Consider the following 15,446-nt stretch of genomic DNA (forward strand, 5'->3'; position numbering starts at 1 on the left):
TTTTATTTTTTTTGTTTGTTTGTTGCTTTAGGTCTCTTCCAACACAATTGAGGTTATATGAGAGACCGCTGAAACAAAAAAACAAGCAATCTAACAAAAATAGTACAAATGTAAATCAAAATCATAACCTAAAGATATCATAAGCTAAATTATAAATAACCAAGAACAAACAGGCAGAAGATTTACAGAAAAAAAAAAATATCCCCTGTCAAAATACAATCACAAACCAAAGAAGCAGGATAGGCTAGTAAAGAGAAGAAGAAACGACATCACTATCGGATCGTACACCCATGCGAACATCATAGGTATATGATTCAAGGGTGATGCTCCCATCCAACCACCCGCATTCTAGAAATTATTTAATTAAAATTGTAATGTGGTCTACAAAAACTCGAATAAGATAAACAAATCATACCAGGTTTTCTTTTGTGAATGTCATAATTAAAAATCAAATCTACACTTTAAAAAGCCAAGACTTTATTCTATGCTGGCAGAACTAAATATCTGTGCCAGCTAACAATTTATGCAGTGCAATCTTTGACCCTGCATTTGCAAATGTTATATTTTGATTAATTAAAACGTCCATGTTACTTTAAAAATAAAGCAGCATCTAAATCTGCGTTTGGAACTTCGGTTTGTACCTCTTTGCATTTCAATGTTTATACATATCTTGCAAAAATCAATAAATGTTTATCTGGTTTTAAAAAAAGAAAAAAAAAGAAGAAAACAAAGAAAAAAGTAATCAAAACAAACCATTTAACCATTTATGAATGAAATAAAAACTTGTCAATCTTGACTTCTAGCAAGAGATGAAAATTCATTGCCGAGTTATCAAACAGCATTAACGATATTAAGACTCTAACAACTCTTAACATTTGTGACTGAAGCTTGGAAAGCATAATTATTGACCGAAATTTGATTTAAATAAAAAAAAACCTTCAGATCTGTATGTTCAATGGATTCAGTTTAATTTCGTTATTGTAGCGTTAAACAGACATTAAAAATTTGTTACCTTTTTGAAAGGACCTTATCCGATAATTACCACCAGATCTAAAGGGCCTGGTTACCCATTCAATGCTGCAAGGACAGGGGTGTCAAAGAAAAAAAAAAAAACACCAATTACTCCCTATCACTCTCTTTGCTTGCCAGTCAAGCGCCCTACTGATTAAGCTATCTTAGTCAAAAAATAAGTTTTGGATAAAAACTCTTCTTCAGCCACAAACTTTTGACTCTGCTCAGTTAAGAAAATAAAACCCCTTAAGCTTTTGAATAAAACATTCCTCGATTTTCTTCTGGTTTTTTAAATATTTTTTTCAGGCTCTATGCTTTAATAATTCAAAAATGAATCCGCGATGTGTCAAAATTGAAAAAAAAACAAATGAAAGTAAATCCTGCTGCACATACTCAAACCAAAACCAAATCATTTAGAATCAAACAACATGCTCATTTTTCATAAATTAAACAAACAAATTCCATTAGTACATTATTTACAAACTGAATAAATTAAGCAAATCGTTGTAGTTGAAGTTGCCCCAAACACACAAATAACTAGGACCAACTATATTCATTAATCTAATCATACTCTATGCACACGAAAATAGAAGGGGATGGCTCTTATCCTAGATAAATGAATAAAAAAAGTTGGTAAGAAAAACATGAATTAAGATAATAAAAAAAACAAACTTATGATGAAATAATTGAATCGTAGGATCTGAATCACCTTTAGTGTTAGATAACCGGCAGAGCTTCTGTATTCTTGTGATGATCCACTGATTAGCATGGAATGAAAATAGCTGGAACATCTAACCACTCTACATATAACCAAATTGGATGATATAATTAGACTCTCACAAATGAAAACGATATTGATATGATTGAAACATTGATATCAGAATATATTTTTCCAACAACTTCCTCTGAGACATTAGAACTATTCTGTTTTGAGGTCAAAGTATTGTACGTGTATAATATAATGCGATGGTCAAGTTCTGTAATGATTGAATCACAGAATGGAGATAAAATGTGTACACACAATGGCAAGGCAGTGGTATAAATCATCACATGTTGTCTCTGAACATTTTCAATTACAAATAATTTAACAAATTGGCAATGCACAAAATATGTGTAGACACAGTCTTCTCATCATATAGACACATTCGCACACAAGGAAACTCTTAAGTTGGGTCACTATGTAACAAGAGATGCAGTTTAATTAGAAACAAATCATTTTTCCAATGAATCACATAGGTTAATGCGGAGTTAAGACATTTATGAACAATATCCATTTATGCCACTCTGTGGGGGCTTAAAGCCATGATAAGACACTCAATACAAAAACAAGAAGCTACTACTTTTTAAATGAATTTTAAGAGTTTACTGAGGCTATGATAAAACGGGAATCATGTAAACCAAGATGAAATGATAACGAATATAAAACTATACTGCGTAGAAATTTCTTCCTTGTTATATACCTACTGGCTACAAGTTATACCTAAAGAACAGCTATTTTTGTAAAAAATCAGTCTGGAATGTAATGCAGTATCTGAAAGTTGACACTAACTACAAGGTAAAAGCTAGTCCACAATCATGTATTATCCTGAAACATACGAAGCATTTCAACCTGCAGTGTTCTAATAAATGGTCTGATGTTGATGAGCAGTAAAAAAAAAAGGCTTAAGAGAACCCTGTATAATTTTATATTCTTTCATGACCTCTCATTACTCAAAATTATCTGCAGATAGAAGTTGGATTTAATAGGAGGGAATTACAAAGATTTTCTAACATATACTCTTTGTTAAACTTCCCATAAAAGTCTTCCTCAAACTCTTAATTCTGTATCTATGGCAGTTGGATGTATGAAGAAGAGAACAAACCAACATCAAAAAGTCCCCACATAGTCTCACTAAAAGTCTCTCATCATGATTGTTTCTTGTCTCAAAAACGAAACAGTTTTACAGTTTTTGTGAAATTATGTGATTCACAATCAAAAACTTTAAATACTAACATACCAAGCCAACCATCAATAATTTTTTAAAATTCTCTAATTATTTAAACTTGTAAGATATGAACATTTTTTGAGTAAGATTTATTTTGCTACAAATCATGTTAATTACTTTGGATCAGAAATGGGGTCGCTTTATGCAAATTGATCTGCCAACTCTAAATATATATTATTATTCCAATTCAAATTGTTGGACATTGTTTTAGAATTTTAAAATCTATTTCCTTTAAAAAATAATCATAAGACCAGTAATGAACTATGAATCCTGCCCCCCTCCCCCTCAATATGGTATTATGTTAGAGTGAATCACACACCATAAATCCATTTTTTTAGTTATAACAATGATCAGTGTTAAGAATCCTCAAGTTTATGCATCTAAGAAACAATACTCATTTTCCACAACCATTAATCTAACTCACGTTTCATAATTAGGAGTCTAAATTCATTTTTGACAGCTGGCTCATCCAAACATAATACGTATTGCAGTGTGGGTCGTATAGTCTGCTAATATATCATTGAATGTTATCAAATTACTCTTTTGATTCAAACAATTTTTACTGTATCCACTTAAGAAAGATATGCAAGTGTATTCATGTCCATCATCATTATCATCCCCACCATATTAATTCCTGGCACAGTTGACTAAACAGTGATACCCCGGTTGAGCGTGTTGTTGGGTGATCCTACGGGGGAGAGGCGGGTTGGAGAGGAGGTGGGTGATTGGGGACACAGTGTGCTGATGGTAGGCTTCATGTCTGTCCATATCCGAGACAACTGGATTGGTGATGGGAGTAGGGTGGGTGGGAGTGAAAAAAAAAAAAAAACAATTAAAAGACATGATTGCTAACTGACCAACCCATTTTAATACATGTTGAGGTTTCTTTACTAAATTCATTGATCTTCATCAAACTTTCTAGTGAGTGTAATTTTATCGTATATTATGTGAACGAGCTCTTGATATTGAATTAAAGTTAGGTGATAAAAGAATCTTGAGAATTTTCATTTCAAGTGGGAAAGAAAAATGTAGTAGGTACTTACTCTGGGTTTTTACCAAACTCCATCTGCTTCAATGGCATTTTTATAAACAATCTTACCTCTGAATTAGACGATGCCTCAATCCTGGCCATACAGGAAGTGACCTCATAGATGATGTCCAAGTAAGCATGTATCAATTGTGTCTCCATCTGGAGACAATGTAGGGAGTAGTAGTTCCGGTTCTCCATGTTGGCTATCTGGCCTTCTTGCTGAAAATCAAACAAATAATTTGCTGTGTATAATTTTAAAATAAGATATTACAATGATAAAAACTTTAGCTTGGAAAAAAAAGCACTAATAGTTTAAATCTTTCCAAACACAATGAATTGGTATCAGACATTTAGGGACACAAATTTATTCAGTCCCAAATACTAATTTTGAAAGATCACTCACCTGTAAAATTCTTTGTTCTAGCTGTTCTACTGCACCAACCTGTTTAAGGATAATGAAAAATGAGTAATAATATATTTTTATCTATCTCTATAAAGTAAATTGTAAACGTTTCAAAGTTGATAAAATAAATAAATATTTGTATGGTGTACTTCCGGATTAATGAAGATCAAAGCATTTCACAGTGCCTCAATTATTCCACCAGCAAGCCATTTTGAACTCAGTTTCCATTTCAGTCAGTACAAAACATTTTTTTACTAATACTATATCAATATATATCACTGCCTGTATCCAAGTACTCATTGCCATCAGACTTGAGTGAGGTAATGTAAGTAAAATTCCTTAGGACACAATGCTAGGGCTAGAAGTTTTCAACATTTGTCATTCATTTGATTACCTACCATGCTCTACATTGCTTTGTTACAAGACGAGACACCATAGAACTAGCCACAGACTTTGTGGTTTTACTTTGGTGTCCTTTCCAAAATATGTTATCAAGAATTGTAAAGTCTGAACATTTTTCAAAGTCAAATTTGCCTTTACACCTTTCTTTTAGGTCAGCAGAATGATTAACAAAATCTTCTGGTACTTTGAAAATGATGCAAACTAGATTAACATTTTTTTTTAAATCACTGATTAATCCGAAAATAAAAGTCTGTAAAACTGAAAACAAAAGCTCTTTTCCACTAACTTTGACTATGTACAATTGCAGTTTTATTAATTCCAACACAACTATATCAATAACTTCATGGTCCAGAGAAAAAAGTGAGTTGAGCTATTTTAGAAAGCTAAAAGTAGCACAGATATTCTTTGACTTGCTAGCTCAACTCATGTAGAAGCTACTAAGAGTGAATTTTGCATATCAATAATGCTTCCCTGTGCAGGAAGATGGATAGCAATGATGTTATTGATGGATGAGGGGTAGCCACACTAAAAACAGCACAGTTGGAGAGGAGCATTCTGCTGATTTATTTTTTTTTTATTTTTTTTTCCAAAGGGTTGGTGGTTTGATTGCTAAGCAATACTGGTGAGTCAGAATTCAGATTGCAATGAGAGGATTTACAGGTCTGGTATCTAAAAAGCGGCATCTCAGATTTAAATTCCTTCTGCAATTTCTGTACATTTTGGGGAAGAGTCTTTAAAAATCATCAACCATGAGGAAAAAACCTCCAACTGTCTGGAATGAGATTCAGATCCAAGACCTTACAACCAAGACAAAGATTTTATCTCAGTTTCTATAGCGTGAAACAGACAAGGACAACTTGCTACTCTTTGGACAGGACGCTAGTCTATCGAAACGTTCTATCTACTAGATCTCAGACCCAGCTATCCAGGACAGAGTGGTGGTGGGGGGGGGGGGTCAGAAAAAATCTAAACTGCTCCCAGGATTGATCTTTGTCCCCTTTTGTGTGAAGTCATTGTGCTCTACCAACTGAGCTATCGCGACCCCCTATGGAGACCTTTGATGGAGCAAGAGAAAGGTTTTATTGTAAATGGACATGCAGAATAGGACATCGTGAAATTACATATTCTAAGTAATTTTGTAGATTGAAAACAGTTCTGTCAGTAAAGGGACAATTTATCCCACCTACCTCAGAGCTACTGACAGTGGCAGACATCTTTTTCTTCTTGTACTGGCCCATTTTCTGTATGGCCTTCTGGTGATCGTGTAGTACACCCTTCTCGTGTCTCTCACACAAGTCCTGGAAATTGACATGGTGAGTGAACAAATCAGTTTCGTTTAATGTTTTTAAGGGTTTTAGGCACTTGCGACGCATTTAGGTCATTTCAGCACCAGTAAAAAGGAAGAATATGGGATAGTAAAAAGTTCTAGAATTACAATTAAAGCTCCCAAGAAAAAGTAAGACAATGAGGAATTGGTTAAAATAGGGAACAGATGTAGATTCCAAAAGCACACTATCAGTGTACTTAGTTTGAGATAGCCTAAATGTCTCATCCTGACACAAGCACATTCAAATATTTACAAATCATTATATATGTAAAACAAAAATAATATAGTGCATAACAGAGATGATTTACAAGACAAAAAAATATCATCTTCCAAAACTCTAACTATACATTCGACTATTTCCTCTCAGCCAGGGTATCCGGCCAGGGTCAAGTTCATTCTAAGGCAAAGAAAGAAAGCATGGTGGTCCTAGTTTCTGCGGCATTAACTGGACATTAGATATTGCTTGGTGCCACGTGGACAATACACTAGTTTGCATCAAACTAAAATAAAGTTGTTGGAACACCCGCCCTATTCACCTGATTTTGCCCTATGCGATTTTCATCTGTTCTCTGAGGTGAAAGAAAGACTGCCAGGTCAACGATTTGAAGATGACTAGATTCAAGAGGCCATGAGGAATGTAATCATGGCCTTGGACAAACAGCCACTGGTCACCATCTTTGACTGTTGGGTACACCGAATGCAGAAGTGTGTGGAACTTAATGGTTCTTATGTTGAATAGGTAATTAAATAAAGTTTAATTTGATACCAAATACAAGGTTATTTATAACATTATGCGAGTACAGCATGACAAGGAAATTAATTTCTGAAACCTACCTCATATTTATCAACCTGCGATTGTTATTTGCATGTCTTTCATACTATTGTATAATAAAGTTGATCTTCATTAATGATTGTCATCGGTTAAAGATAACAGTAGCAGAGTGAGCAGACAATTTTAATGCTTGTGCTCTATGTGATTTAAAGAGAGAAAAAAAGTCAGCTTTTATATTGCATATTATTTATTAAATGTGCTCAGAGCTTTTTTTTCAAGGGATCCTGACCATAATGAAAACTTGTGAGTCAAGGGCCTTTTCCAGGGACTCAACTTTGCACTATCCTCAGCGAGATTCAAGCCTAGGACCTTCAAGACATACGCTGAGTATCATACCATTAATCCATAAAGCTAACTAAAGATGAATTCGTTTTTTGTATATGGGTCAAGAACTGATGACATGATGTGAATTTAGATTGTTAAAAATACATTTCTTTCCACTCCACAAGAACTAAGCTATCCTCTTTTCATCCTCATCAAATAGATCGGAAAGGAAAGCTGAATTTGAATTTGAATAATTTTCCATTTTACATGACCACAATTTTGGATTGGTTGGCATAAACAAAAGCAATAAAAAGCACCTGCACTGGACAGGAATGTCACGAAAATAAGAAGAGTAAATGTGACTTACTTAACCAAACAATTCAAAAATGTCGTTTCATCCCTTGGGCTTTCATTAAGGGACCAATAAAAAAAAAAAGAAATCATGCATATAATGAAGAGAAAACAAATTACTGAAGTGAAATTTTTTTAAAAATTGTTCAGATATAATACAAAAAATTATATTGAGTGATAGGCAAGTGAGGTAATGAAACTAAAAACTGAAGGTGCCCAAGTGAGTCAGTCAAAATTTAAAGAAAAATATATGGTAGCGTGACTCATTTAACGAAACAATACAAAAAATGATGTTTCACCCTTTAGCCTTTCTTCGGAAGGCACCTTTAGTTTTTAGTGGCAGAGGGACATGACCTGATAGGCTCTGATTACACATGTTCACCTCAAGAGTTGAATACCTACCCTGTAAGCTGTGATCAAATCTTGAAAGAAAGATAATTTTTCAACCACCCCATCCTCTTCATCCACTGCCTATTTAGAAAAACATAAGATATATGGATTTCAACGGCCGTGTTTGGATGAAATAAAAGATTGGAAAAAATTTCACATTCAAACTGAAAGTCAATAACAGTCAGTGTATAGTGCAGTAATAAATTTATAAAAAAGATGAGGTAGTTTTAATGAGATGCAATTCAGAATCCACAATATATAGCAATAATTGCCTGCTTCCCTTTTTTTTTTTTAAAAAGAAAAATAAGAAAATGAAAGTCAATTTGAATTCTCATGCCATACTTTGCGAAAGGTGCTTACCCCATTGCTGCAGACCTCCTAATACAAATTTTTTCTTAAAATATTTTAATTTTAGTTTGGCTGCACTTACAAAAACCCAGGAAAAAGAAAGACAAAGGGAATTGTTCGCAAGTTGTGAAACACAACTGATCACAACAATCAATGACCTAGCAGAAAACATAAATAAAAAATTCCAAACTGATGCCATTTTGTTAGACTTCAGCAAAGCTTTCAACAAAGTCTACCATCATACATTGGCACTGAAATTATGGGGATATGGAATAAGCAACAAAACAGTCCAATGGATTATGTCCTTCTTGACCAATCGAAGATAGGTAATTGTCGTGGATGGTGAGTTATCAGAGTCAGCCCAAGTGGTATCTGGTGTTCCTCAGGGCCCCCTCCTATTCTTAATCTACATCAATGATATGGCAGAAAGACTAACACCAGGATTAACCCAACTGAGATTTTAAAATGTCTCAGAGAAACTCCTGGATAATATTTCTGGACATCGTCAGTCTTTTCTTCCCACTGGCATCAGGTTTTAAAAAATTCTACACTGTGATCTGTCATAGTCTTCAATACTCATAATTTTCTTTTTTTTTATGAACTCTTCTTCAACAAACTAAAGAAGACCAAAAATATACCAAAACATTAAAATAATGACTGCATTAATGACATAGGAAACACATTTACATACCGCCTGTGTAGCCTTGTCTGACAATGTGGCAAACTCAACAGCAACAGCTTTGCTTCCTTTTTGTAGGGAATGCCATGAGTTACTGTTTCCAGTGGCCCAGGCAGTGATTGTGCTGGCATCATTGGCTATTGCACTGAAATGGACAATAAATCTCATCCAATGATGTCTAAGAAGCAATTTCTTGTTTAGAATGAAGATAATTTGTTGGCAATAATGATGAGAAATTTGACACTATTCGAAATTGTTCACACGTTATTATTAGTTATGGTTTAGCTACTTTACATTGCTTAATGCTATGTTTTGGACATATAAAAACTTCAACATCTTTAGTTGAAAAGTCATCACAATGTGATTGATTGAACAAAATGCAAATGTTTCTTTTTAAAGCTTGATGAATAAAAAAAAAAAAACATTGAAAAAGTAGAATAGACAATCCAATTTTATTCACATAGACATATAATATGGACTGTTCCAGTTTCCCCTTTGTTAACCGAATGGACGATGAATAAGGGTTGAATGTGAGATGAGAGCATGGTGCTGTTAAAGCGAATAAAAAATAAAAATCTTTATGAATTTGACCAGAGCCTCTTTAATACTTTTTCATTTACATAAGATTACCAAATCCCAAATTGATCACTTGGACAAGATTAGATGATTGCTGCTTTCATCCTACATTTGTTCAATGGATTCTCTATATATCCTTCTAGGAATGCCAATGCAAAGGCATCGCATCTTGAGAAGCTGTGTGAAATGGCTGTATTTCCTCTTTAATCATAAAATACCAAACACTACCTTATAATAAAGCTGATTCACTGTTTCTTTACTTTGGTTGATGAAAAAGTTTTGTCCAGGACTAACAATACTTGGTAGATTTAGTTTCTATTCTACTTAATTATATTGTCAAGCTGTTCTATTTTTTGAACGTTTTATAACCAAAAAAATATGAGCCCTTGCACAAAATGAGTGAAAAAGGGTTATAAATAAAGATTTTTAAAAATTTGCCATCTGTAATCTAGCCATCATCCAAAACTCACCTAAAAGTTCTACCCGCCGTCAACATATCAGTGGCAAATGTAGTGGATCTTATGACCATCCTCTCGGCCACCTCCTTCAAACGCCCAACAGATTCATACAACATCCTCATGTGGTCTTTGCTATTGGCCAGCTGGATCTGAGTGTCCATTGGAACCAAGTCCTGGAGGAGAAAAAGTGAATGAGTGAAAGAAGTGAGGAAGGGATAGTGGTGGTGCGAAAATTAATAAGTTAAGGGGAAAAAAAAGAAGAGACAACTGACCTCTTTAACGGTTAAACGTAAGAAGATCTGCTACAGGTAATCGATAAAATTCTGCACTAAAACTAATTTTTAAAAATAAATGTGTCAACCCTAAAAAAAAGAAGGTATCCTTGCACATCTGTACAATGCAGAAATAAAAACTGAATATTTCTGCAACTTTCTGTCACTAAGAACTGAACAAAAAAATAAATAGATGCAGATTCATTCTCTCTTGATAATGTATCACAATAAAGTTTAATTTTGTTAGGATTTTGACATACCAAGGGCTTAATTATTTACACGGTTCAACCTTCCCGAAAACTGCTCTGAAAAGTATGTGCTTGGTACTGTTTCAATTCCTTGATTTCGGTACAAATCTTTTTTGTATAAACAACATTATGAGTGAGAACAAATTGCATGTTGACAAAATTTGTTACTGGTATTCATTTTTGTTATTGATATCTTCCCATACATCCTGTTTGCTCTTAAAATTAGTAAGCCTTAGTCATAATTAATGCTTCTGCAGTGACCTCTTTTTGCATTGCCTTGAAAGCTATTTTCATGGATGCATTTTAACTATTATCATATAGTATGAACCAAAGACCAATAGCCAACTGAGGTACTTGCCTATAATTTGAAGCAATCAGTCCCAAAGATCCTGAGCATTACTCACAATTTTAGCAGAGGCGATTAAAAATATGCACTGTGTCGTTTGGTGTTGCATTGCAATTCCCTCAACAGTGTGTCAAATATTCTGAAAAATGCTCATACACTGTACTGTACTTTTTATTCTATTCCTCTACAAAGAAATCACATACCTTTGCTTTACTGGCCATGTCACTAAACATGAACTCATCTGGGGCCCCTCGAAAATGTTCTTTCATTTTGTTTTGCATGTCCTGAAATACAAAACAAATCATGAGACCAGGAAACTCCTTTTCAAATCCTAGTATCTACAGCATATACTGAAGATTGATTTATAAAGAAAGAATAATTTTAAAGATTGCTGTTTTCCTTTAAAAGCCTAAATGATGAAGCACCTGACTACATTAAAAGCATGTTAGAAATATATGTACCAAACAGGAATTTATGATCCTCGACTGACAAAACAAAGCTTACTCTTAGAATAATTATATTTATCAATTTTATGGCGGCCATTCCTTTACCTACACTGGGCCCCCTGTGAGAAATGACCTGCCCAGAAGGATAAGAGAAGCAAAATCTATTGATAGCTCATTGTTAAATCATTGTTACAGCAGTACATTTCATGATATTGATACAATATTCCATACATTGTTACTATTGTGGTATACGTTTTATATATGTAAATTTTGTATATTTATGTAACGTGCTTTGAGCATCACACAGTGATGAAAATGCGCAATATAAATGCCACGCATTGTTATTGTTATCATTATTATTATTATAATAAATACTTACATCAATGTATCGCTGTTAATAATGTATTTGCTTAATATCAAGAGTTAAATGACCCAACTCTTTAGTTGAAAGGAAAAAGAAAGATAACAGGAAAGTTAGAGATTACTTGAATTTACCAATAGGTAGAACAAAAGGGACTGGCTATAAGGAAGAATTTAAAGAGCAATGATATGACATGAAGGAATGTGTCCAGCATCAGACATCTCAAAAGAACTGAATTATGCCAAAATATATATCAGTCAGGCCTGTAAATGGTTGGTGAAAAAATTGTTGGAACTTTTTGAACACACGAAAATAGACCAACAGGACAAAAATATGGATTAATTAATAAACAACATAGATACAGCTCGTCAAATCATGTCAGTTTCCTGAACTCATTTATAATACAATAAGCAGATCCTAATTTTATGGTACCCAAAAAAAAATCCCAATAATGTGAGAGAGTACACACATTTCTGGTCTCAGATCTCAGTTAGTTGTAAAATGAAAGTAAGAGAAAGATTTCAACCATTTTGAAGGATGTTCTAGTGCTTGACATGAGAAGCTATTTCGTCGCTCCTGTTTGTGTTAAATTTTTAAGCTGATTCTTTTGTTTATTTAGATTAATTCTTAAAAAACAAGAAGAAGAAGAAGAAGAAGAAGAAGAAGAAGAAGAAGAAGAAGAAGAAGAAGAAGAAGAAGAAGAAGAAGAAGAAGAAGAAGAAGAAGAAGAAGAAGAAGAAGAAGAAGAAGAAGAAGAGGAGGAGGAGGTGTGGTTGTGTATGAAGGAGGAAAAAGAGAAAAATTTAAACAATCACGGTTGTGAGGAAAGAAAACTTCCGCTGAGAGCAGTCAATGACCTTTCGAAGAAAAATATTTATTTCGCATTCATTATTCTGGTTGCCTTTCAAATGGAAACAAAGAAAGCATAGGAACAGAGATTGCTAACAGGAAAAAATGTATGTGTATCGGTAGCAAAATAGAGAGAAACGGCCCGGTCCAACACATGCTGTGTGTGTTAGTTGATTACTGACATACAGGCCTGATCAGTTATTTTATCATTTTCTATTATCAGTGAACCATATAAATTTTTGTAGTTTTTCTTAGCTCAATAAGGTGAATTAATCGTTCTAGTTCAAATAAAAATCTGATACGTAAAACAAAATAATAATAAATCACTTACATTTCCACCAAATGTTAAGAAAAATTTGACAATGTTGTGTTCATACATGGATGGGTGCCTGGCAACTATGTTGATATACCTCCGTAAAGATTTCTTACGCTGTTCAATAAATTCTCTAGTGGCTGAAAAGATAATGGCAATACATAAATAGGTAAATAGACATTTATACAGGGCATTTCAATGAATGAAGCTCAGTGAGCTTCACACTGCTTTTTTTTTCCCTCAGCAGACCATACAGGACCAAATATGCATATCATGCAGTAAAATTCACCTGTCAGAGATCTTTTTAGTTTTGATACTGTTTCAATATCTTTAACTATCAATATTCAAGATCTCATTTACATCTGAGTCAAGTAAATGTAAGTTGACTTACTAAACCACACAACAATGTTGCCAGAGTTTTGGAAACATTATCACCCACCCAGTCACTGACTAATGTTGACATCTCTTGAATTTATCTCAAGATGAGCCGGCATCCTGACAAAGGCAAAGATGAATACAATTTGGATGTGCCAAGAATGAATCAAGCTCCTTGAAAAATATATAAAATTGGATATCTTATACTCAACTAAGTATCAGCTCAAAATTAAATAATCCCATTTCAATTCAAGATATAAATTCTTATTATTCCGTTTAAAAAACCCAAAAAACAGAATGATAAAAAATAACAACAATATTAAACCAAAAAACAAAGAAAAAACCCTTAACAAAACAAACTAAACAAATAAAAAACAAAAAACAAAAACATTCATCAATGCCACATAAATCATAAGCAATCCACATTTCCAACTTTCTTCAATTATTACTTTCCAGAATTACAACAAAAACGTAGAAAGAAACAAAAGTGCTTGCCACTTTATAACCCAGATAGCAGCAGAATAAGGCAGCTTCATAAAATGTGTGTTGAGAATCAAAATCCTTTAATTGGGCCAAGAATGGCCTCTTGGCTCAAGCTAAAACTAGCTATCCAAATCGTCATTAGGTATCAGCTCAGAATTAACGAATTCCAATCTCATTCATAACACAGATGGACAACAAGATAGACAACTCACCTCCCATTTTCTTTGGTGGTAGTTTTGGGATAAGTCTATAGGGGAAGGAGGCCATGAGGAGGTCATGGAGGGCTACAAAGTCGTTGTAGCGACGAAGGACGGTGGTTTTATGTCTCTGGGGGAGCACAAAGTGAAAAAAAATTATAGTCGAACAATTTACCACAGTAAGTTGTGATAAAAGAAAAGAGATAAAAAAATGCAATTTGTTTAATTAATCATGCTCATTATTATTTCAGGATAGTGAGAGGACAATATACTGATAAATACCTAGTTAGTGATGGATTTTCACTTCAATGCATCTCACTATGTCGTAGTGGATTGGCTAATGGGGTTTGAGTTATGACAAAGAGGTGGAACTAAATTGAAAAGGCCACATACAGACATTAACAATTGTCATCCTTTGATAATAACTTTAATGAGGATGTTAATTCATCACAGATTCAGTGTTAGACCCAGCTACTTAACCACTGTAGTGAGGCCAGAAAAAAATTCTGATGTAAAAACAAACAAACAAGCAAACCAAAAGAAAAACAGACACAAATTTTTAAAAAATCATTCAATTGTATCTAAGAAGCCCTATCAGCTGAGCTAGAGCCCAAAAGTAAAACAATCTGAAGAAAAACGAAAATAATTCTTCTGAACCACATGGCCTGTAAATTCAGAGTTTAGACGAATTAAGTTACCTTATATGGACAATAAAAATAGCTTGCTATTAGTTGATAAGAACTCTAGTAGTATATCACAAAATCCTTTCCACTTATTTCTGGATGGATAGTAAGAAATATTAGTGAAATTATTGACTTGACCCGGGATCAACATACTCTGTGACAAAGAAATGTCCAAATAGAGACACTTTGAACAGCTGGAATTTAACTTATTCAATTTATATTTAAAGTACAGGTTTTCTGGCCAACAATTCGAAGAAGTGTTTTGTAAGAATATGGTAATGTGTTAATCTGATGTAAAATGCACCCTCATGTATGCCCATTCCAATAAAACATTTACATGGGCAATTCATTGCATGATGTTTCACTTTCATCAACAGGCAATTCAGACCCAGCATTCCATTTATTCCACTGCAAGTAATATGTAAGGCATCTTTCTATATTCCATACCACCTACAGCCATGTACTCGTTCGCAGCAGACAATGTCTATTTATAAAGTATTTTTAAATAACTTTGACCAAGACCATAATGCTATCTGATTATTACCAAAGCTGAAGGCTAAATGAGGATGTGACAAAAGGTTGTTTTTGTAACACTCACCATAAAACAAACAAAACAACGAAAAAATAATCCCACCAATACTAAGTCATTTTTTAAAAAACCATGGAAAGATCTCACTTTCATCAGTCTCCCGGTTGAATAATGAAAAAAAAAAAATATGATCCCAAAACTGACAGTCTATCACCAACAAAATTGCAGAAGGAGTTTCTTAAAGAAACCAAAAAAGTGTGGACCTAGCTTTTCGTCTACTTGAAAAGG

The 15,446-nt window shown here is 33.7% G+C and overlaps 1 protein-coding gene across 1 annotated transcript in view; it reads right to left on the reverse strand.

Annotated features, from left to right (window-relative positions):
- LOC144972511 (sorting nexin-8-like) overlaps window positions 1–15,446 on the reverse strand; it is a 22,668-nt gene continuing 7,222 nt past the window's right edge. Inside the window, exons 5-14 of the mRNA XM_078913803.1 lie at window positions 13,962–14,076; window positions 12,910–13,031; window positions 11,126–11,206; window positions 10,069–10,229; window positions 9,035–9,167; window positions 8,008–8,076; window positions 6,019–6,129; window positions 4,430–4,468; window positions 4,096–4,245; window positions 1–3,775 (exon numbers count right to left, since the gene is read on the reverse strand). Coding sequence (XP_078769929.1) covers window positions 3,644–3,775; window positions 4,096–4,245; window positions 4,430–4,468; window positions 6,019–6,129; window positions 8,008–8,076; window positions 9,035–9,167; window positions 10,069–10,229; window positions 11,126–11,206; window positions 12,910–13,031; window positions 13,962–14,076 — 1,113 coding nt within the window. The 3' untranslated portion in view covers window positions 1–3,643. The remainder of the gene's footprint in view (window positions 3,776–4,095; window positions 4,246–4,429; window positions 4,469–6,018; window positions 6,130–8,007; window positions 8,077–9,034; window positions 9,168–10,068; window positions 10,230–11,125; window positions 11,207–12,909; window positions 13,032–13,961; window positions 14,077–15,446) is intronic.

The sequence above is a fragment of the Berghia stephanieae genome, chromosome 5 (assembly GCF_034508935.2).
Source record: "Berghia stephanieae isolate SIO BIC M18660-M18661 chromosome 5, UCSD_Bste_1.3, whole genome shotgun sequence".
In the NCBI taxonomy this organism is placed as follows: Eukaryota; Metazoa; Mollusca; class Gastropoda; order Nudibranchia; family Aeolidiidae; genus Berghia; species Berghia stephanieae.